Source organism: Piliocolobus tephrosceles, chromosome 1, assembly GCF_002776525.5.
Source record: "Piliocolobus tephrosceles isolate RC106 chromosome 1, ASM277652v3, whole genome shotgun sequence".
In the NCBI taxonomy this organism is placed as follows: domain Eukaryota; kingdom Metazoa; phylum Chordata; class Mammalia; order Primates; family Cercopithecidae; genus Piliocolobus; species Piliocolobus tephrosceles.
The window spans coordinates 126,709,761-126,732,665 of NC_045434.1; the positions used below are offsets into that span (position 1 = coordinate 126,709,761).

The 22,905-nt window shown below is 41.9% G+C and overlaps 2 protein-coding genes across 10 annotated transcripts in view; one reads left to right on the forward strand and one right to left on the reverse strand.

Annotated features, from left to right (window-relative positions):
• CNN3 (calponin 3) overlaps positions 1-7,711 on the forward strand; it is a 30,394-nt gene extending 22,683 nt beyond the window's left edge. For both annotated transcript variants that reach the window (XM_023231033.1, XM_023231034.1), the window contains exons 2-7: positions 1,261-1,382; positions 1,597-1,663; positions 2,524-2,661; positions 2,992-3,108; positions 5,135-5,281; positions 6,574-7,711. In XM_023231033.1, coding sequence (XP_023086801.1) covers positions 1,261-1,382; positions 1,597-1,663; positions 2,524-2,661; positions 2,992-3,108; positions 5,135-5,281; positions 6,574-6,915 — 933 coding nt within the window. In that variant the 3' untranslated portion in view covers positions 6,916-7,711. The remainder of the gene's footprint in view (positions 1-1,260; positions 1,383-1,596; positions 1,664-2,523; positions 2,662-2,991; positions 3,109-5,134; positions 5,282-6,573) is intronic.
• Positions 7,712-9,419: 1,708 nt separating this feature from the next.
• The window catches only part of SLC44A3 (solute carrier family 44 member 3), a 75,138-nt gene continuing 61,652 nt past the window's right edge, over positions 9,420-22,905 (reverse strand). For all 8 annotated transcript variants that reach the window (XM_023231030.3, XM_023231027.3, XM_023231026.3 and 5 more), the window contains 3 exons: positions 13,363-13,500; positions 12,113-12,349; positions 9,420-9,847 (listed from right to left, as the gene is read on the reverse strand). In XM_023231030.3, coding sequence (XP_023086798.1) covers positions 9,743-9,847; positions 12,113-12,349; positions 13,363-13,500 — 480 coding nt within the window. In that variant the 3' untranslated portion in view covers positions 9,420-9,742. The remainder of the gene's footprint in view (positions 9,848-12,112; positions 12,350-13,362; positions 13,501-22,905) is intronic.

Sequence of the window (22,905 nt, forward strand, 5' to 3'; positions counted from 1 at the left end):
CCAGCTGTGGGTTATTTTTTTGGCGGTGGGGCAGGAGACAGGGTCTCACTCTGTTGCCCAGGCTGGAGTGTGGTGGCGTGATCCTGGCTCACTGTAGGCTTGATCTCATGGGCTCAAGTCATCTTCCTACCTTGGCCTTCCAAGTCACTGGGATGACAGGCATGCACCATCAAGCCCAGATGAATTTTTTATTTTTAGTAGAGACGATGTCTCTCAGTGGTGCTCAGGCTAGTCTCGAACTCCTGAGCTCCAGAGATCTACCCAGCTCAGTCCCCAAATGCCGAGATTACAGGTGTGAGCCACTGCGCCTGCCTGAGCTGTGTTCTCCATAACCTGATTGACCAGCCCCTTTAAGGGGACTCCAGGACACCGAATAGCTTAAGAACTTGGGCATGTGATTTTTTTCACAATATTTTGCTTAAATTTTATTTTTTCAATTATTTTAAATTGAGGTCTGTGGTCTTATTAAAAAGGGATCTTTCAAAACTTATGTTTAGTAGTTTTACCATGTATAATAGCATAGCATTTGTGTTGGTAAGTTGGCCTTTATTTTTGAATTCTGCAAGTAAAAAGTTAAACTTTCTTTTTGTTTTATCAGATGTTTGGGTGTCAGGTTCAATTCTAGATACTAAGAATCTGAACTAGCTGCTTTTCCTTCCTGTAAGAAGTCTAATAGAATAGAGACTACATAAACAGAATTTAAATATTATACAGTAATTAGTACTGAGGAAAGTGTGTATGTGTGTATTTAGTATGTAGTGTGTATTTGGCTGAACAGAAGGCAAATACCAGAACTTCCCAGTCAACAGAACTATTGGAATGTTATGTATTGGCGAGGTGTGAGATACTCTGTACAATAACTGCATGTGTCAGAATCCTCTCCCCTTCTTTTTTTGGAATACGGTGATTAATGACTTAAACTTTAAAGTTGGAGTGCCATATTGTAACATACCATAAATCCTTGTCACTTCCTGTGGATCATGAAGGGAAATCTGATGTCTCTTGATGGATGTTCTCTCCTTGTCAGTCCCAGCCTCTCCATGTGCTGTTCAAAATTTTGTATGACACTGTCTTCACCAAAAATTTGTTATTAGTTACTGAAGTTGTAACGGTTAAGTTTGCCATTGAGCTCTATTGAGTGTCATTTACTGCACTTCACAGCTGTGGTCTTAATGGATAGTGAAAGCAGAGCACGTTGTGAGTCGGCAGTTTCTGGTGCTTTCGTGAAATTCTTCTAAAGTGAGTTAACTTGTATTTCAGATTGCTTCCAAGTATGATCATCAAGCAGAAGAAGATCTTCGCAATTGGATAGAAGAGGTGACAGGCATGAGCATTGGCACCAACTTCCAGCTGGGCTTAAAGGATGGCATCATCCTCTGCGAGTGAGTTACAGCCCTCCAGAGTCTGTTTCCGCTCTTCCAGTTCTTTCCATGGCCTTCTCTCTTACTCTCCTTCTCAGCCCAGGGTGTCAGACCTTGATATTCTACAGATATATTTAATGCTTTCCCTTACTGATGTTAAAGGAGCAACCTGATATTTCAGTCCTTGTTTTTGTGTGACTAGTAAATAAGATGTCTCTCATATTTTTCTTTTCAGACTTATAAACAAGCTACAGCCAGGCTCAGTGAAGAAGGTCAACGAGTCCTCACTGAACTGGCCTCAGGTAACAGCCAAACCAACCACCTCTGGTTCTAGTTGGTTGCATTTTATGTAGTGAAAACTTGATTTCAGGTTTGGTTTTTTGGTTTTGTGTTTTTTTAAAAAAAAACTTTGTGATTACAGTTTTTACATAGATGTAGCAGAAATTTGTGCATATTTAATTTTTTGCCCTTTAATGGTTCCATAATTACTTATTGAACTAGTTCTGTAATTATTATGTTTAGCTTACAAGTTTTCCTATGTTTAGTCTGTGTACATTCAGAAAGGACTTGACACAGCTTACACAGAGAAATGCAAGCCAGACCTTAAGGATAAGGGAAAAAACAAGGCATTCTACATAACTAACAGTGGACTGCAGAACACTGTATCAGACATAACCTTAGTTCATGAATGTGTATGAATAAGGAAAATGGGATACTTACTGGTCTTGAACATGTGTTTTGAGATATGAGAGAATGGATATTTAGTAACCACAAATTTATTCTGAAATTAAAATGAAAACACGTAATGAATTATTTATTAGTATGAGTAATTATATACCTTTTGACAAATAAAATTCCAGGCCTGGATATCTCTGATACAGAATCCTTTTAAAATATATAGGGAAGCTCTTGCCCACAAGAACTGAAAACACGTAACTGCTGAAAAATATGAAGACCATGATGTGCCCCACAGCGAGAGGCACACACTCTTCTTGCGCTTTCCTGTTGCAGAGAGAGCCGTGCTTAGCATGCATTTGGTTGAATCCTTGTCAAACGGCTTTCTGGGCGGCATCTTATAACTAGTTAGGAAGACTTAGAATTCTTAGAAATTATGAATGTCAATATTTAGCTCCAGAAGTTATAAAACTCTTCTTCTTTATAGTTGGAGAATATTGGCAACTTTATTAAAGCTATTCAGGCTTATGGTATGAAGCCACATGACATATTCGAAGCAAATGACCTTTTTGAGAATGGAAACATGACCCAGGTTCAGACTACTCTGGTGGCTCTAGCAGGTCTGGTACGTACATGTCTTTAATGGCTGGTTAACAGATTCCCACCACGTTGGTGATGAATTGCATCATTGCTGTTTCATGGGGGTTCAGACCAGGTGGGGCCTGTCTCTTCTGTAATTATTAGCTTTGTGGAAAGGCTGCTGACATCAGCTGCCTCGTACTAGATAGCTTACTTAGAACAGTCACATTTCAAATGATGCAGTATATCACTGAACAGCCTGAACAATTTTTTATCTGTAGTTTGGGCCCCTTCGTCTATGACCATATCATTTCTTTGTTGTTCCTTCTGTGAAACTCTGTTGGCCTTTTCAGTTAGTGTGCATGTTTCTGTCTAGGCTAAAACAAAAGGATTCCATACAACCATTGACATTGGAGTTAAGTATGCAGAAAAACAAACAAGACGTTTTGATGAAGGAAAATTAAAAGCTGGCCAAAGTGTCATTGGTCTGCAGGTAAGTAATGTGGTGTTGCTTATTCAGGTTACTTATTCAATATAATTAATTCTCACCATGCAAAATATTAAGCCTCTCCTAAGTGAAGAATAGATGGAAGTACTGTAGTACTTGGGGGGGTGGGTATAGTTTATACAATTTATATCTATTTAAAGCCCATAAGACAATGATAATTTTTAGAGGAAACCTCAGATATGCCACCTAACTTGACAGTTATTTCCCCAGGAAATGAAAATTTTTAATTGAATCCTATTGTCTATTTTTTTTTAAAGAAAAATGCACTTTTAAATTTTTTTATTTTATCTTTTTTTGTTGTTGAGACAGAGTCTCGCTCTGTTGCCCAGGCTGGAGTGCAGTGGTGCAATCTCGGCTCACTGCAACCTTCACCTCCTGGGTTTGAGCAATTCTCCTGCCTCAGCCTCCCAAGTAGCTGAGATTATAGGGATGAGCCATTATGCCCAGCTAAGTTTTGTATTTTTGGTAGAGATAGGGTTTCACCATGTTGGCCAGGCTGGTCTTGAACTCCTGACCTCAGACGATCTGCCCGCCTTGGCCTCCCAAAGTGCTGAGATTACAGACATGAGCTACCACACCCAGCCAGAAATGTACTTCATAAATTCCTTAATGTTATTGACCAAATGAGGCAATTTTACACAACTTTAGTGCCAAAGTCACTTATTTACAGTACCAAATCATGATATAGCAGCCAAGCCCTGTTAGAATTTGTCAGTTTAAATTCTTCTGAAATACATAGTTATGTTTTCCTTCTCTTCATTGTTCCCCTGGAGAGTTGTCATGGAAACGCCATTGCTAACGCCCTAAATGCTGTTGGCTTTACTCTCCAAAAGCTACTGTACCTGCTGGACACAGTGCCCCTTTCTGGACTGAGTCTATGCAAGTTAGATTTGTTTTTGCACAGTACAAAATTGTATCGGTGGCGAGAAACTGGAAACCTGTATTTCAGAATAATAGTCAGTTGGTTGAATTATAACTAGTAAAAGCAAAGTGTCATGTATAAATGTTACACTAGAGTTTGAAAAGATAGGTCATGGGGAAAAAAATCAGATCATCAAATACTGTGGTCAGCATGGAGTTTTAAAATTAAAACTGCACGTTTTCATATGTATTTGTATATGTGTATGTGCATCTGTAGATATATACAAAGACACGTAGGTTAAAAAGCTAAAAGGATAGTCACAAATGTTGACAGTGAATGGATGGTGGGATCACAATGATTTTTTCCCCCTCCTTTTTGCTTATATATGTTTTCTGAATTTTCTTCAATGAACAGATTTTATATTTAGTAATAAAGATTTTCTGTCATCTTATTTTTAAAGAAAAAGGATCCAACATCAGAAGAGTGTCCCTAACCAGTGGAACAGGGTGTAATGGTTGGTCCTGAAGCCATACTGTTCTCAGTGGGGAAGAAAAGTTAATTACTGTTTCCCTGAACTTTGCTGAGTTTAGATTCCTTATTCCACCTTTCTCCAGCTCTGTCAAGGACATGGGAGTTGCAGGAATAAAATGTGGTTCCTTTCTGGCGAAAATGTTGGTGATTTTGAAACTTAAAGAAGTCCTTGTCAAGCTCCCAGAGAAAACAGCTGGCATTTGCTTTCACATTTTATGTAAAACATTCCTGGAATGGAACAGCATATTGCTTGGCCTAGGATTGCTTCTGTTTAAATAACCAAAGCTGGTACCTCTTAATTTGGTTATCTGGGGAAACAGTAGCAGAGGAAATTATTCTGCCACTGTAATGACTTCTGGTGTGTCAGTCCACCTGTTAAAGTGTGTTTAATTATGCTATGTATGAGGTTTTATCTATAGTGAATTTCTTTAAAATTTTCTTTTGAAAGTTAGCACTTGAAATTTGTTTGTAAACACATGGAAGAGTTGGCTGGAGCCTCAGCTCAGTAACTTGTCAGTTCTGCCCCTTCTGTCTTTTTAGTAGCATGGAAAGTTTTGTTTGTGTTGTGTATGTTGTTGACATCTGACAATTTGTGCAATTTTACTTTTAACTTAAAAGATGGGAACCAACAAATGTGCCAGCCAGGCAGGCATGACAGCTTATGGGACTAGGAGGCACCTTTATGACCCCAAAATGCAAACTGACAAACCTTTTGACCAGACCACAATTAGTCTGCAGATGGGTACCAATAAAGGAGCCAGCCAGGTAAGCAATACCTTTTTCTACTTGTACAAGAGTACACTTACCTTATTCTTATTATCTAGAAGTTTAAAGTAGGTATTTTTTGTATAGTTTATTTAGAGTATATTCCTTCAGGAATGTGGACTTTGCTGGAAAAGCAAAAGAATCAAAAGACCTTTTCGATAGCAGCAAAAGCACGATGTGTCTCGTGGTTTTTGTTGGCAGTTAGAACAGCTGGCCTTCTTTCTACCCAGCCAGCAGAAAAAAAGATATGTTTATTACAGTGTTCTTGCTTCAAAATCCAAGTAAAATATTGCTCATTTAAATGCTGACTTTTTTTTTTTTTAAAGAACCCTTAATTAATAGGTAAAATTATCTAATTATCTGGTGTTCCACTAAGAAGGATTTAACTAGCATTCCTATTAGATAAGGAGATGGAAATGCAACATGATGAAAATACCAGTACACCACATCCAAGATAGAAATATTTCCTTGTTAAAAATAGATCACCAGCACCTCAGAAGGAAGTTCCAACAACGATTTGAGAACAGACAGGTCTCACATCCAACATCAGCTGGGATAGGGTTTAGAAAACATTTTCTTAGTGAGTCCAAGGGAGATTGATCACTTTGCCCTTATGGAACACATCCTGCCAGGTATGGCATTATGTTTCTCATAGCTGCCACTCACGTGTACTTTTCTACCCACTCGGAACCTGGAAGTGTGTGCCTGATGTAAGTAGAGATGAAGTATGAGTTAGTGTACTCTGAAAAAGAGGGGAGTGAGTGGCTGTGAAGTGGCTGGCTCTTCTGCATCTCAGCCTTTTGAAAAGACTCAAGTCCTTAAGATCTGCTCAACATAGTTTTTGTTGAATATGTTATAAACTTTTGAAATGGGTAACCCGGATAATGTATGTGATCCTCATGGGCATTCACATGGAACTTTGTGGTGTGGAAGCATTATGATTTCACATTCTTTATGTCTCATCCTCACTTAAATCCAGAGTAAGTAGTAATGTCTCCATTTTGCAATTTGAGAAACCTAAAGCTAAATTTACTTGTTTGAGGCCACATAGTAATTTTATAGCAGAGCAAGGACTTTGAAGAAAGGTCTCACCTAGCTCAAAAGCCAATGAATATTGCTTCCTGGAAGTGATTCAGTATCAGGATATTTTGGTTAAGCTAACTTTACCCCTGAACCAAATGAAAGTTCATGTACTGCTGTTCATATTCAGTGTGAATTCTATAATCTATAAATTATTCACAAGAGTAGATTGTAGCTGCCGTTTTAACTTTTATACTATGTTCTAATACCAGGCAGGGATGTTAGCACCAGGTACCAGAAGAGACATCTATGATCAGAAGCTAACATTACAGCCGGTGGACAACTCGACAATTTCCCTACAGATGGGTACCAACAAGGTTGCTTCCCAGAAAGGAATGAGTGTGTATGGGCTTGGGCGGCAAGTATATGATCCCAAATACTGTGCTGCTCCTACAGAACCTGTCATTCACAACGGAAGCCAAGGAACAGGAACAAATGGTTCGGAAATCAGTGATAGTGATTATCAGGCAGAATACCCCGATGAGTATCATGGCGAGTACCAGGATGACTACCCCAGAGATTACCAATATAGCGACCAAGGCATTGATTATTAGATCCACACAGAAGGAGCTCAGTATTTAGTCCATTGTTTTTATTCAGTGAGAACCAAGCTAGCCTTGAGTAATTTTTATCTTGTCTTCCTAAAACACTATTAAGCTTATTGTACTTTTAAGAAAAATTGCCTTACATACATTCCTTTTTCCTTTTTCTGCCTCTTCCCTCAATAGTTGCCTTTTAGTGCTGTAATAGTTAAATCCTACAGCATAATCAATAACTCGCATATGAAGTAAAAAGGAATACTGTGAAAGGGGAGTACTCTCGTACAGCCAGTTCTTGTATGCAAAAATCTATGCATTTTTACAATCTTATATTAAACTGGTATTTTCAAATAATAGGAAACTATTTTTTTTTTTTTTTTTTTTTTTTTACAGTTTAGTATATCTGGTTTCTACATGGAAGACTAAACTCATGCTTATTGCTAAATGTGGTCTTTGCCAACTAAATTTAAGATGCAGCGTTTTAGAAATTTACATATCAATGTTTCTACAGTATTGTTTGCTAATTTTTAAATAAAGTCATGATCAGTGTGCATTTGTGATTATATGTGTACTCATTCTCTTACCTAGCGGACAAGATCTTTTCAGAGTGGTGTTTCTAAAGGAGCATGTACAAAAGTGGCCTGTGGACATTTAGGCCTGGGTGATGCATTTGCTCTTCCTGTTTGTGCCAATGTATCAATGTAGAGTTGCTCTGTTTTCTTCAACTGTATTTATTGCTGCATTTCTCAGCATAAACTTATCCCATTGTATTTTTTATAAATAAATATTTTGTTTTGAACATTCATATGAACCACAGGCTGATTATTTTCTGGCTAGCTTCTAGATAGGTAGGGTCAGATTTTTTTTTTTTTTTTAAGTACCTTTTTCCTAGGTACTGTTACAAGGTACATTAACATTTTATTTACTCCACACAACACTGTAGTCTATGGTTAAGGAGATTGAGGCTTAGGAAACCATCACACATCGTAAATGACAGGATTCAAATCATTTTCTGACCCTTGCTTATTTCACTGTGACTTGGCTGGCCCAGATTCATCTTAAATTCAACTTGGAATAATCTTAAAATAATGTTTAGGAATATTGATATGAGCAGTGAGGAATTTTCCTATCTTAGGGTAAATATGAATAAGAAATATGCTAGGTCAGCCATAAGATGTGCTGCTTGATAATAAGTTAGGGTTTATAGTGAAACATAAACCTTCAGTCCTGACAGAGGGAAGGACAAACAATAGCTAGGTGTCATAGTGACAAAAATGCAGTCCCTAAAAGAAACTTAGTAACTCACACTTTCCGACATTGTCTCAGCCAAGCCACGTCTTCTGATAGGATTGGCTCTATGAGGTTTGGGGGCGAAAACCGTCCAATTTTTGCGAGAGATGAGGAGTATATGCACATGGTTTGACGAGCCCACAAAAGTGAAGCCTATTAGCTCCTCATGTCACAATGACTAGGTTTAATGCTTCTGGGAAACTGCTTGTAAAGGAAACTATTGGAGTCAAGTTAATTCAGTGGTGGCATTTAAGAAAAAAGTCATTGCATTTACAATAGACCTGAGTTCTCAGGCTGTCCTTGTCATCTTTGACTCTTCAAAGTTTAGGGGACGGAAGCCTTATATCACACTACCTGCCCTGCCATTTAAGTCAGATTGATTCTCATGAGGCTGCCAATCAACATGTTAAAATGTTTCTATTTGGTTAGAGTTTTAAAAAGGAAAAGCTCTTCCCCTCATTCCCATCTACATAAATCTCTGAGGTCCAGGCAGAAGTATTTTAAAAAATCTGTCTCCAGGTAATTTCTCAGGTGGGGCTGTGGTTGAAAACCACTTCTTCCAGAATGTCTGCTGTAAGTGCTTGTGTATCAGGATTTCTGAGATAAATTGTGTGTGCCATCATGGAATGTGATCTGGTGGAGAGACGTAACACAAAGAAAGTGGATTCACAGCCATATCAGAGCATGGAGGAAAAGGACAGAAGAGAGGGCAAGTAATGCTGCTCAGAGGCATTGCAGAAGCATGATGCTATCAGAGCTGGGTTTTGAAGATTAAGTAGGAGTTTGCCATTAGCAAAGAGGAGGAAGAGTATTCAGAAAAAAGGAAGAGCACGTGCACAGACTAAATCACTGGTTACACTCCTGCCTGTCCTGTACATGCCCAGTTCAGGTGGTAGTTAATGTCAGAGTTTACACTTCTGGCTTTTATTGTCACCACATCTAAGAATTGTACTTTGAAAAGTGAATCCACTCAGCATATTTCCAGGATTGGAGGAGTACGGAAGTGTCCTACTCTGTATAAGAGCGACGTTCCAAGCTGGGCATGGTGGCATGCCTGTAGTCCCAGCTGCTTGGGAGGCTGAGGCAGGAGGATCACTTGAACCTAAGAGTTGGAGGCTGCAGTGAGCTGTGATGGCACCTGTGTGTCACCACTATACTCCAACCTTGGGAACATAGACGCTGTCCCTTTAAAAAAAAAAAAAATTCCAGAGATTTCCGCTAACAAAATCCTTAAAAAGGTTTATTTATTAGTTATGCACTTACAAACTTACCTCAGTTCTTATATAGTGTACTTTTTAAATTGACGCATATAAACATGGTTTTAAGAGAGTTTTTCTGTCCTAATTTGTACAAAAAAAAGGTGGTAAACTAAAATGGTTCCAGTATTGTTACCTGGTCAAACAATAATGACAAAGACAATGAGAAAGAATAGGGTTTATTAGGTCTTTAAAAAAAAAATTCCACTAACTTTTCTCGAGTGGTCTTGTCTTCTATTCTGTAAATGGTTCTTTAGAAGGAAACGTTTTCCACCTACAAATCCCTAAATGGGTATCTATCTCGCAACGGCCTGGAGTTCTGTTCCCTCCTCATTCCTTAATGAGTGCTCGTCCTGTCGTGCCCTTGCATTGTTTAATTTGTTGCTCCTTTTTACAAAACTCTGAAAAACAAAAGAACAAGTTAGATTAGTATTAATGTGTCTGCACTGTTGATAATGTAGGGGCCAAGGGAAAACTTCTCCTTTGCCCTCTGAAGGTTTGCTGAAGAAGTAACTTACAAAAGGCAGATTAACAGGAGAAATGGCATGTAAATTAGCAAGCACAGGGGAGAAGAATCACAAAGTGATTGTCTAACCACGAAATGGGGATAGGGAAGCGTGGATGATTTTTAGGGGGGTGGTAAATTACTTTTAGGGGAGTTTAATGAGCTTGAAGGATACTTAATGGCCGGGGCAAAGTCTGTTGGGCCCGCAGAGCAGACAGTGGTTTGTGACAAAAGTCTGTCCAGGTATATTGACTGAAGTTAGTCTTTGTTTCTGCTATGTAAGTCCAGTTAATGGAAAACTCAGGGAAGGGGCCAGAGGCTGTTTTTTTTTCTTTGGTGGGTCTGGACTTTAGGCAGATAAGGGAATTTCATTCAGATGACAGCTTCATCCTGCACTTTGGGAGAAGGTCAGAGTCAAAGTGCTATATTCTGGAATATCGGTTTCTGAGTCCCAATGATAACCATTTACAAGTTCTTGGCCTTAAATTTCAGATAAATGGATCCTTAAGAAAGTTTCTTCTGTTGAAACAACTATTTTAAGGGGTAAATTTTAAGGTGTATTTTTTTTTTTTTTTTTGGTAGGGAGACGGAATCGCCCTCTGTCGCCCAGGCTGGAGTGCAATGGCGCCATCTCAACTTATTGCAACCTCCACCTCCCGGGTTCAAGCGATTCTCCTGTCTCAGCCTCCCAAGTGGCTGAGATTACAGGTGCCTGCCACTGCACCTGGCTAATTTTTGTAATTTTAGTAGAGACAGGGTTTCACCACGTTGGCCAGGCTGGTCTCAAATTCCTGACCTCATGTGATCCACCTGCCTCGGCTTCCCAAAGTGCTGGGATTACAGACGTGAGCCACAGTGCCGGGACTTCAAGGTTGATTTTTAACTGGAAAAGTAAATCAGGGGATGGAGACCTGGCTAGCTTCATACCACCATCATAAACACTTTCCTTAGAGTACATACAAATAAGTCAATAAACAAGTAAAAAGTAAAAATTGTATTTTGGCTGGGTGTGGTGGCTCACAACTGTAATCCCAGCACTTTGGGAGGCTGAAGCGGGTGGATCACCTGAGGTCAGGAGTTCAAAACCAGCCTGACCAACATGGTGAAACCCCGTCTGTACTAAAAACACAAAATTAGCCAGGCGTGGTGGTGCACACTTGTAATCCCAGCTACTTGGGAGGCTGAGGCAGGAGAATTGCTTGAACCTAGGAGGTGGAGGTTGCAGTGAGCCGAGATTGCGCCATTGCACTCAAGCCTGGGCAACAAGAGCAAAACTGTCTCAAAATAAAATAAAATAAAATAAATTTTTTTTTATGTTTTATATGGAGAAGGATGAGGATATATTAATTGTAAACTGTGGAAGTGGTTCTTAAAAAATTGAGTGGCTGCTGAACTAAAGAGTGCATTCAATGCTCTGTTTCAAGCTAAAGGGGCTTTAACACCTAATTTTAATGGCAACAGAATGAAAGAAAATTATGAAAATCTATAACTCAGACAAGGAAAAGAGATGAGACATGCTTCAGCTGTTAAAATATCCCTGTCTACCCAGGATAAGGCAAAGAGGCAACAACTGTGTTGCAAAGGCTGTTGCAAACAGCTGCCTGCTACTTCCAGATATAAACAGGATGGGCACTCCGCTGAGGGTGTGGCTTTTCTCACCCTGGTGTGCCTGGGCTAATAAAGGGCCCGAGAACTGCAGATCTGTCAATACTGGCACAGAAGAGCACATAAGTGTGCTCTCTGTAATAGAGTGGGTATGAACATCACGCTTGGAGATGCAAAAATGCTTTAGAAAAAGATCAACTGTTAAACTTCTAGATCACCCAAAAGGCTAGATCATGCCACGAGCACCAAAGGGACCTGAACTACTGTGTTTAGGACATCTTCTGCCCAGGGTAAGAAGTGCTGCTGCTACTTAGGAATCCATCTGATTAGCATTCTTGTTCAGCTTCACTTCTCCAGGGAGAAGGTTCTCAGAAAGGGAGGTGGGTTCAGCCTTGGAGAGTTCAGCCCAAATCCCACTTTCAGGCTCTGGGGTAGTAGAGGCCTCAGAGCCCTCTAGAAGACACAGGCTGGGTATGAGCCTCTTTTGTGTGTGCAGCTTTACAAAACTGAGATTGCGAGCGTGGACATTGCAACTGGAAATGAAATGTTTGCTTACCAGAAATTCTTGATCCATAAAGTAGGGCTTTTCTGACGATCCATCATTTGTTTCCAGATCAACAGCAAAACACAGGAAAAGTGCATCCAGCACAGTTTCAAACACAGATAAAAAACTATGGGCTACTAAGTAGGCAAAAAAAGCTACCAATAACAGAGGGACTGCCCACACCTGGAATGCCCGATTGTAGTTAAAAGCCATGAGTCCTCCAAAAACAGTGAAACACACCACTAACACCTGTGCAAAAGAAGAGTTTGTTGAAAATCTTTATGAATCAGTTGCTTAGATGTTTTTGTCAGTTACAAGTAATGGTTTAATATACGTTCATGTGTGCAACGTGTGTGTGCACTATTGTAAAGAATGCTTGTCAGAAATTTTGGCAGAATGAAATAGAGGGAAAAATGAAAAGCTGTATCAAAAGGAAACCCAGTTAATGGTGGGTAGGAAGGTTATATGTTATTTTATCTGTGCCTAGCTTTTGTATTCATATAAATGTAACAATATCTCACAAACTTTTTATTCTGTTTTTTCACTTAACACCAAAATAAGCTTATTCACTTTAAAACTTTTTTAGAAAACCCCCCTTTCTTTTGAGACAGAGTCTCGCTCTGTTGCCAGGCTGGAGTACAGTGGCGTGATCTCAGTTCACTGCAACCTCTGCCTCCCAGGTTCAAGTGATTCTCCTGCCTCAGCCTCCCGAGTAGCTGGGATTACAGGCACCTGCCACCACGCCCAGCTAATTTTTGTTCTTTCAGTAGAGATGGGGTTTTGCTATGTTGGCCAGGCTAATCTCAAACTCCTGACCTCAAGTGATCTTCCCGCCTCAGCCTCCCAAAATACTGGGATTACACATGTGAGCCACCTTGCCCAGTCCAGGTTTCAATACTCTTTCCATATATTCTTACTGAGAAACCCACAAACATTCATTTTCTGAGGTTAGTAGTATGTTCATTTTAGACCTGAAAAAGAATGAATCAGAATGGTAGAACTGATCACAGGTAAGAGAGTAAGACTAGGATTAAAATTCTGGCTCTACCTATTGTAGAACCCTGGAAAGGTTATTAAACCTTCGTTTTCTCTTCTGCAAAATAGGGATACCTCATGGGATTGAGGATTAAATGAGATAAGGAAGCACAGCATCCACTAGAGAGTAAGTACTCAAGAAATATAGTTCCCTTTCAAACCAATTGTTGTGTGGCTTAATTTTCAGAATCCCAGGCTCCTTTATTTATTTAGTCAAGATATCTCACCTTTCCTAGAAAAATTATGAAGTCTCCAAAGCAGTTAATAGATGTAAAATGACTTGAATTCTTAGACAAGATTTTGAATGCATCTTTTGCTGACGTACAGAAATCTGTCCCATTAATAGCAGTTGTAGTATATGCATTCTGAAACAGAAGAGAATTGTTTAAAAGGTAATTCTTATAATTATATTTTTAAGGCAATATATTAATACAGAGTGTTTGCAAACTAGAGTTACAATAAACTTACTCTCTCTACCCATAAAAAATACCATTTTCGGAGTCCTTTCCAGTCTGATTATACCCATATATATTTTCATATAGTTGCAGCAGATAGAAAAGATAAATAGGTACTTATGATTAATATGAATATCCCACTACAAACATGTGGAAATGATGGGTAAAGCATAAGGGTTTTGTTTGCTTGTTTGTTTTGAGACAGTCTCACACTGTTGCCCAGGCTGGAGTGCAGTGGTGCCATCTCGGCTCACTGCAACCTCTGCCTCCTGCGCTCAAGCTATTCTTGTGCCTCGGCCTCCTGAGTAGCTGGGATTACAGGCGAAAGCCACCATGGCTGCAATAAGTTATTTTTTAATGCACAACAGAGTTTGAGGGCAGGAAGTTTAGGTATCAGAAAGCAAGCAGGATCAAATGGTTTGTGAGAGCTGAACCCAAAGGTGCAACAGGCATGCAATTAGGCCCCTGCTAGGGAAGCGAGCTCCTTCAACAAATTCAGGATTCATACTCAGTTCAACCTCAGTCAGCCATTCCAGGAAGATGGTACAGAAATCCACTATGTGCCTGGGACAGTTAAAATCCTAGGGTTTTGCAAAGGCAAAGCAACATCGCCACCTCCCAGGCCAGGAAATAGTGGAGTCCTACAGGTAACAACCCCTGGAGAAGAGGAGGAGCTCACAGGAAAATTTTACAGAGGACCCATGGAAATGAACAGCACAACAAACAGAATCTGTACCCTGAGAACAACCTGGAAAAAAGTATTTAGGGAGGTATGTTTAAGGTACTAAGAAAATAGTGAAAGAAATAGTAACCATAGGGAATAAACAGAACAGTATGAAAAATGAAGAGGCAGAGTAGAAAACAAACTGAATAGAAATCCTAGAAATAGGCCAGGGGCCGTGGCTTAGGCCTGTAATCCCAACTCTTTGGGAGGCCGAGGCGGGCGGATCCCCTGAGGTCAGGAGTTCAAGACCAGCCTGAGCAACATGGAGAAACCCCGTCTCTACTAAAAATACAAAATTAGCCAGGCGTGGTGGTGCATGCCTGTAATCCCAGGTACTCAGGAGGCTGAGGCAGGAGAATTGCTTCAACCCGGGAGGCGGAGTTTGCGGTGAGCCAAGATTGTGCCATTGCACTCCAGCCTGGGCAACAACAGCGAAACTCCGTTTCAAAAAAAAAAAAAAAAAAAAGCTAGAAATAAAAAATATACAGTGTAACTGGCATGGTGTCATGATTATATATCTTTTTTCTTTGTATAATTAGCATTTCTATGTTACCACATGGCTTTTATAATTTTAATTTTAATGCATATTCTGGGATGCACATATGTGCATGTGTACGTGCATGTGTGTAGCTGGGACAAGTTGACTGTTTCAAATGTGTTGCTCTTATAAACAACTATGTGATGAACTCTTGATTTCCTGATTTTGGATACTTTCTTTCTTTCTTTTTTTTTTTTTTTGAGACGGAGTCTCACTGTGTTGCCCGGGCTGGAGTGCAGTGGCCGGATCTCAGCTCACTGCAAGCTCTGCCTCCCGGGTTTACGCCATTCTCCTGCCTCAGCCTCCCGAGTAGCTGGGACTACAGGCGCCCGCCACCTCGCCTGGCTAGTTTTTTGTAGTTTTTAGTAGAGACGGGGTTTCACCAGGTTAGCCAGGATGGTCTCGATCTCCTGACCTCGTGATCCGCCCGTCTCGGCCTCCCAAAGTGCGGCCGTGGCAAATCATGTGTGTGATTTATGTTCACATGAGATGATTTCTCAGGTCATTTTTTCCAAAATACCTTCCCCTTATGACTACATTTCAAGACCATTTATGCCTCTTGAAATCTTTAAAAATGCTACTTGCATTGCAGATTACAACAAGAATTTATAACTTTCCTGGGAAAATACACGAGAATACTACTTGCTTGGGTTGTTGTCATTCCTTTTGGTTTGGATAAAGGATGAAAGCTTTTTATTTCATGATACACAAATTAACCCTTTTGTACACCCCTTCAAACACATCACAAGGTAATCAGTGTGGAGTCTACTGCAGTAATCAGCCTGCCATGGTGCGGGGCCTAATAGAGTAAGTGGAAGAGATGAAGACCACTAACAAGTATAGGATTAAGGGAGCGGAATTAACTGACCCAGTTTACCAAACTCCCTCTTCAAGGCCAAGGAGAGAAGAATGTTTAGTTCTTAAAGACAAAAGGCTGAGTCGGGTGTGGTGACTCATGCCTGTAATCCCAGCACTTTGGGAGGCCAGAGTTGGGGGCAGATCATGAGGTCAGGAGTTCAAGACCAGCCTGACCAACATGGTGAAACCCTGTCTCTATTAAAAACACAAAAAGAAATAGTTGGGCGTGGTGGCACACGCCTATAACCCCAGCTACTGGGAAGGCAGGAGAAACACTTGAATCCAGGAAGCAGAGGTTGCAGTAAGCCAAGATCGCGCCACTGCACTCCAGCCTGGGGGACAGAGCAAGACTCCATGTCAAAAAAAAAAAAAGACAAAAGGCTGGAAACCATATCCCATAAGGGCACCATGCTTGCCTTAGAGATTTTCAGTCAGACATCAGATGAATTTCCTGCAAAAATGCCTTAATAGTATTCCACAAGGAACTTTTGGTTTTGGACTTACACAGAATGTGCGTGAAATTTGCTTTGAAAATCTCAAACCAGCTGTTGCTGGAAAGCTGCTCCAGTGTGGGGGCCTGAGCCTTGTGCAGGGATGTGGAAACTCATTTACTTATATTATTTAACTAGGCATCTTCAATCATCTTGGGTTTTCAAAGCCCTGATGACCAATCTATTCATTCATCCTCAGAGCACATCTGTAGGAAGGGTGGGTGAAGAATGGCATAATTGTTCCTTTACAGACTGGAAACCGAGATCAAGGGCATTTCCCCTAGGTCCCCTGGTGAATCCATGAGACAGAGACCTTTTTATTTTTATTTTTTTAATTCTAACCTTCTGGACATTACACTATCAATTTTCATTAGGAAAAATTGCTATTTAAAAGCATGGTGGTTACGGTAAGCACAGGCTCTGCAGCCAGACTGTCTCTGCGCTCAAAACCCAGTTCTACCACTGACTAGCTGTTGGTCTTGGACAAATGATCTAACCTCTCTAAGACCTCAATTTCCTCATCTATAAAATGACTTACAGCACCTACCGCAAAGGGATGTTGGGAGGATTAAAGAACATACTCCCTGTAAAGCACACAGAAAATGTGTAATAAAGACTGGTTATTATCATCCAGACATCACCAAAGATGATCTCATTTACAACTGGGAACACAGAAGCAACTCTTTAAGCACCTGAGGAGGTGTGGCAGGGGCCTGTGGTTGCTTTACCTGTTGGCTTTAATCCCTCACACCCACAGGGATCCAGGAAAGGGCTTTTTCAGACCACATGCCAGTCCCCAGCATCATCTTACTTTGTTACTGCAACTCCACCATGTGCCGCTCAGCCTCTGTCTCTGCCTCCTCTCTTCATTCAGGCCGTCTCCAGCCCACCACCCCATCGCTTCCCCGCTCTAAACTTTCTAAAGTGCTTCTTGCTTCCCACAGGGAAGCACTGTTTTTGTGGGGACTTATTTTCCTGCAGATCGCTGCCTCGTATTTAATTTAGCACCATCTCTCATAAGCAGTAAAAACAGATTTCGCTCTTTGGCTAAAATGATTACAAGTTAAAAAGATACTATACTTTCTCATGCATGTGTTGACTCCAAAGAGTTTTGGGGCCTGTAAGCATTTATCTTTTCTTACGTATCAGGCCCACTGAAAGAGGGCATTAAAACCACTCTGATAGAGAAATTATATATGCCTTCCTGCAGGTACCACCCCACCAGCATTTTACCAGATTCAACCCTGAGTGCAACAGAGAGATCTAGAATTAACATCTGAATGAATAGGGGGAGGAGGGAGGAATCACTCAAGACACAGGATATGGATTAAACATTTCTGCTGCTTCAGCATTAGCTAATTTATACTTATTCTGAATAGAAGCTGCTTGTCAGGCAGCTGGAAGATGGATTGCACTAACATTTTCATCGTTAAGTCCTTGTTCTGAGCATTTGTGTTTGCCTGGGATGACAGAACTCAGGATTAACGTGCCAAGGTAATCTGCAAACTCTTACCAATATGTGGAAATGATTGGCCATAAGGATTAGGAAACAGGTTTTATTGGTTGTGGAAGTTAAGAGATCCTAAAGGCTAACCTTTAAACAAGTAAGCAGGAGGTAGTGGCATTCGGCTTTTGATTTATCCCCAAAATTCAGTGTGCGTACTTCTTTAGTGTCACAAAACAGATGGGTGGATATTTCTGTCTTGAAATTGAAGCTATAAACACACAAGATAGATATGAAGAAGGATCCCAAGTTGGCGGTGGTAGTACCTCAATATTAGATCCCAATTCTCATTCCCTTGCTTGGGATTAAAGACTCCCTCCCGGTACAGGTGGATTAATTTTCAGACTTTAATGGACTGGTCACCCGGGACCATCCCAAGTGGCTGAGAAGCACTGGGGGACGAACACAATGAGGACCGCCCTGTGTGGCTGTGAGGGCTTCAAAACAATGAAATACGTAGCATAAGTGCACATGTGAGGGCCACGAAGAGCAGAACCACAAGCTGGAGGGAGAGGGGAAGAGAAGGCCCAGCAGGAGAGATCAGGGAAGGCTTCATGGAAGTGGCATGTGAGCTGGCCCCAATGTTGCCTGTCTCCAGCAGGGTAGGAGGCAGCAGCGGGAGCCAGCAATGTGAGCCACAGATGTGAGCGTACCAGCAGGCACTGGGGAGCCCGAGCAGAGGAGAAATGGGAAACACGTCTGCAAGAGTCAGGGGTCAGCCCTCAGTGGGTGGGGCTGACACAGTGTGGAGCAAGGGCAGTGAAAGGAAGTTTCAGGAGGACTCATGATTTTCAGCCTGTGCCTCTGGAAGCTCTCCCAGGCTGCCCTGGGGAAGTTCAGGTCAGATCTCCCTCATCACCATCTTCTGCTGAGCCACGAAGCTCTGCACCTTTCAAGGCTCATTCCTATTCAAGCCTAGGAGACTCCCCAAGCCCCTTCACACTGCCTGCGGGGCTCTGCTGGAGTTGGGTAGAAATGCTGTGTGGCCATGCAGCCATTGAGCACACCAACCTGCCAGCAGTCATAAGCCAGGGGCTAGGCCCAAAGACCGTGAGTTCTCAGGAGGAAATAGGAGCGTTAGGCATAGTAACTCCTCCCAGGCACTCTGGCTCCCCTCCACCCCTACCTCGGTGGATGCCTTAGTGATATATCCCAAATGCCTCGGCACAGACCTAACGGTAGCTACAACTTTCTAATTTCCATCTGTGGCCTTTTTCTTTTGCAGTCAGTAGGCAGGTGTGCAACTTTTGTGTGTAAATAATAAATAATAACGGCATTAATCTATCACATACTATGTGCCAGGCTCTATGCTACCTCTCCCCAAACACATTCACTCATTTAGTCCTCTTAACTCCAACCCGATGAGGTAGTTAAGGAAACTAAAGCACAGAGAGGTAAAGTAGTGTGCCCCCGGTCCCACACAGGTCATAGATGTTGCGTCCGTTTTCCATGAAGTAGACCTCTAACTCGTTAAGGCCCATATGCTGGAAAACATTTACTTTGGGCTGTACTTTGTGCTTTTTCTCCCCGAAAGTTCAAAATAACAAAGTGGTGTTCTCATGAGATGCACCATTGAAAACAGCTGAGGATGTGGCAGGATGGCTCAGTGGAAAGAGGCTGGATTCCAGCCATGCTGCCTCCAAAGACTTGCGGAACGGCTTCCACCAAATCACAGCATTTCTCAAAGGCCCTCACTTTGCTGCTTGGAAAAGACATCCACCAACTGCAATGTTCCATGATGCTTTATGTTTGTGCTTCGTGGCCAGCCACCCTCAGATCATCATCATTAGATCTCATCTGTTTTCACCACAACTCAGTGCACCGTGGGTGGTATTATTCCCTGAGGCCTTTGTGTGTGTGTGTGTGTGTGTGTGTGTGTGTTTGTGTGTGTGTGAGGGAGTCTCACTCTGTCGCCCAGGCTAAAGTGCAATGGCGCAGTTGTACTCCAGGGTTCAACTGATTCTCCTGCCTCAGCCTCCTGAATAATTGGGACAACAGGCACCCACCACCACACCTGGCTAATTTTTGTATTTTTAGTAGAGACGGGGTTTCACCACGTTGGCCAGGCTGGTCTCAAACTGCTGACCTCATGTGATCCGCCCACCTCAACCTCCCAAAGTGTTGGGATTATAGGCATGAGCCACTGCGCCTGGCTGGTATTATCCTTATTTTATAGAAAATTCTAATTATTGAAGCAAATGAGATTTAAGTGTCCTTTTAGGTAAGAGAAAATCTAGATTACCTCTTTAAGTTACTTTGAGAGCTATCCAAGAATGTTAATTGTAGCTTTAACATAGAAAGAGCGTTTTTTTACTCCTGAAATCAAATGCTTAGCCAGCACAGCTCAGCCCTTTGTCCATCATCAGCTGAGTCTGTCCTCTCACTGAACTCAACTGCTTCCTTCTTTTGGTGGCAGAACTATGAATCTGGGTTTCTGCCGACGCTTCAAAAAGGTAAACAGAGTTTCCCTCCATAGTGGAGGGAAGGTATTTGCCGAAAACCATGCCGTGAATAGCCAGCTTTATTTCTGGAACGCCTTCCTCACAGAATTCCAATATTTATTCTCAAAGCAAGAACTACTAAAACAAACTTGAGAAACTGGACAGTGAATAAATAACACTGGCATTCATACTTCCCTCAGAACTAAAAAAATTACAGTGAAATCTGAGTCCAGATACATCCCCATACATCCAGGGGCCTTCCTTGGACCTACAGTAAAACTGGCAGGAACCGTCCTAGACCAGTTTCATCTTGAGCCCTGTTTTTATCACAAACATATGTGGAGTGAGGCAGTGCACAGCCTCTGGGCCTTCCAGGGCCCTGCATTCACCGTTCAGATCCCTTCAGGAATGTACCGGTCACCAGGATGCAAACAAACATCCAATGAGATGGTGAGGAGGGAAACCAGCCAGTCCCCTGGGGCTGCCGCCAGGTGGGAGGTGGGGTGGAAGAAGAAAGGACAAATATGAGAGCTGCCTACGAAGCCAGGAACAGGGCTGTGCTGTTTTGTTTGCTCTTAAAACTTTTCTTTTTGCTTAATTTTTAGAATGGCTTTATTATTTCCATGCTTATCATAAAAAAAATCAAACACAGAGACAAAGAAGCAAGAAAGTCACTGTGATCCCACCCCTTAGAAATAACCACTGCTAACATTGCCTGGCCCTCACCCCAGCACCCCTCTGTGAATATACACAGAGGAAGAAAGGAAGGCCGGATACACTGAGCATGCGCTACAATAATGAACTCACACTCTCCGTGGTACTTTAAATAAAAGGACAAATGTTCATTTGACTTCAACAAAAGAAAATGAAACTAAACTGACACTGAAGGAATACCCAAATTTCAGGCAAATTGCACCTTCACACACAAGACGTAGGTTTTAAAAAAGTTTTCTGAAACATTAGGAAGTTAGAGTACTTCCTGTTTTTTTAACATAGGGTTTTAAGTTTAGGCAGTGTAGATAAGAAAGATGAGTCCTCTCACGCTTTCTCCTGCATCCTGATTTTAGTGAGTTTCATTATTCTGACTTTGCCAGGGTTTTGAACATTTATAGGCTCTTTGATGATGAAAGTCTCTATGTCTAAGTTGTTTTTGTTTGCTTTGTTTGAGACAGGGTCTTATTCTGACACCCAGGCTGGAGTAAAGTGGCTCAATCATGGCTCACTACAGCCTCAACATCCTCCCAGGCTCAGGTGATTCTCCCACTTCAGCCTCCCGAGTAGCTGGGAATACAGGCATGCGCCACGACACCTGCCAAATTTTGTGTCGTTTTTTGTATAGATGGGTTCTCGCCATATTGCCCAGGCTGGTCTCGAATTCCTGAGCTCAAGCTGTCTGCCTAACTTGACCTCCCAAAGTGCTGGCATTATAGGCATGAGTCACTGCACCCGGCCTAGTCTTTGTTTCTTAATGAGGTGTCTGCAGCACTGCCACCGTGCCTGCCCCTTCACACACCTGCTGTGGACCACTGCATTCACACCATCCTGGAAGGCCCCAGTGGTTCCTCCACTCCCAGATGCGGTTCTCTCTGCTGAAATGCCTTCTGATCCCTGGCCTCTCTGCGGGGCTAATATTTGTTGAATAGATAAAGAAAGATGCTCTGGCAAACCAAGAATATCTTCTGAATAATATTTTTTCCTATGAAACCCAAATTCAATTGATTGATCCCTTTGTTCTTTCAGCAGAATGTTCGGATTAAAAGGCATCCTAGGTATCACCTAGAAAAATGCTCTCATTTCACCAATGAGGAATTGGCAATCTCGACTAGGTAGAGGAAGTGACAAAGATGGAACAGGAATCAGGTGCTCACAGCCAGTGCTCTTTGTGTTAGATAAGCCTTGTCCTCCCACAAATTCAGGAAAGGCCACATTAGGCAACAGCATCTTGCTGGACTTGATCCTTCATTGATCTGCCAGCAAAGCTCTGCCCTCTGCGGAGAAAGCCCACCAGAACGATGATTCCTAATGAAGAGGCAGGTCCAAGTTAGAGGACCGTGCGGAATTGTCACCTTCATCCCCCAAGCTCTTTCCCAGTTGGAGTGCTGCTACATCCTTTATTCCCATTTGACCTGTGCATAATCAGTGGTGGAAGGGAGCAAATCAGAAGCAAGGCCTGGTTTTCTGGAAGGCAAAATGAAACAGTGGACCTGTGACATGGGAGAAACAGAGGATGGGGAATGCTTGGGCTGTTACTGACTTCAGGCTTTCTCAGAAGGAAGATGACATAGACGGGCTTGTCGCTATTAGTGAACGCCACTCCCTGGTTTCCTCCTCCTTACCCTTAGCCTTGGCAAGGAACTCCAGGCAGCACAGCAAAGCCAGTGGGCCACAGCTTTTGGAGACACGAGGATGACCACATAGTAGTGCTGTCACCCTGGACATGCTGTTCATCCTCTGGGGCTCAGTTTCCTCATTTGTACAATGGGGATAATACCTACCCAATACACAGAGTCCTAGAGAAGATAAACTGAGACTGTGTATGCCAAATGTTTACCATGCTGCCCGGCATACTGGGCCAACTCAGTGGATGTCTATGGGACTTACAGACTTTAGAAGGTTGGTTCTTTTTTTTTTTTTTTTTTTTTAGGTGGAGTCTCACTCTCTCACCAAGGCTAGAATGCAGTGGTGTGATCTCGGCTCACTGCAACCTCTGCCTCCTGGGTTCAAGCGATTCTTCTGCCTCAGCCTCCTGAGTAGCTGGG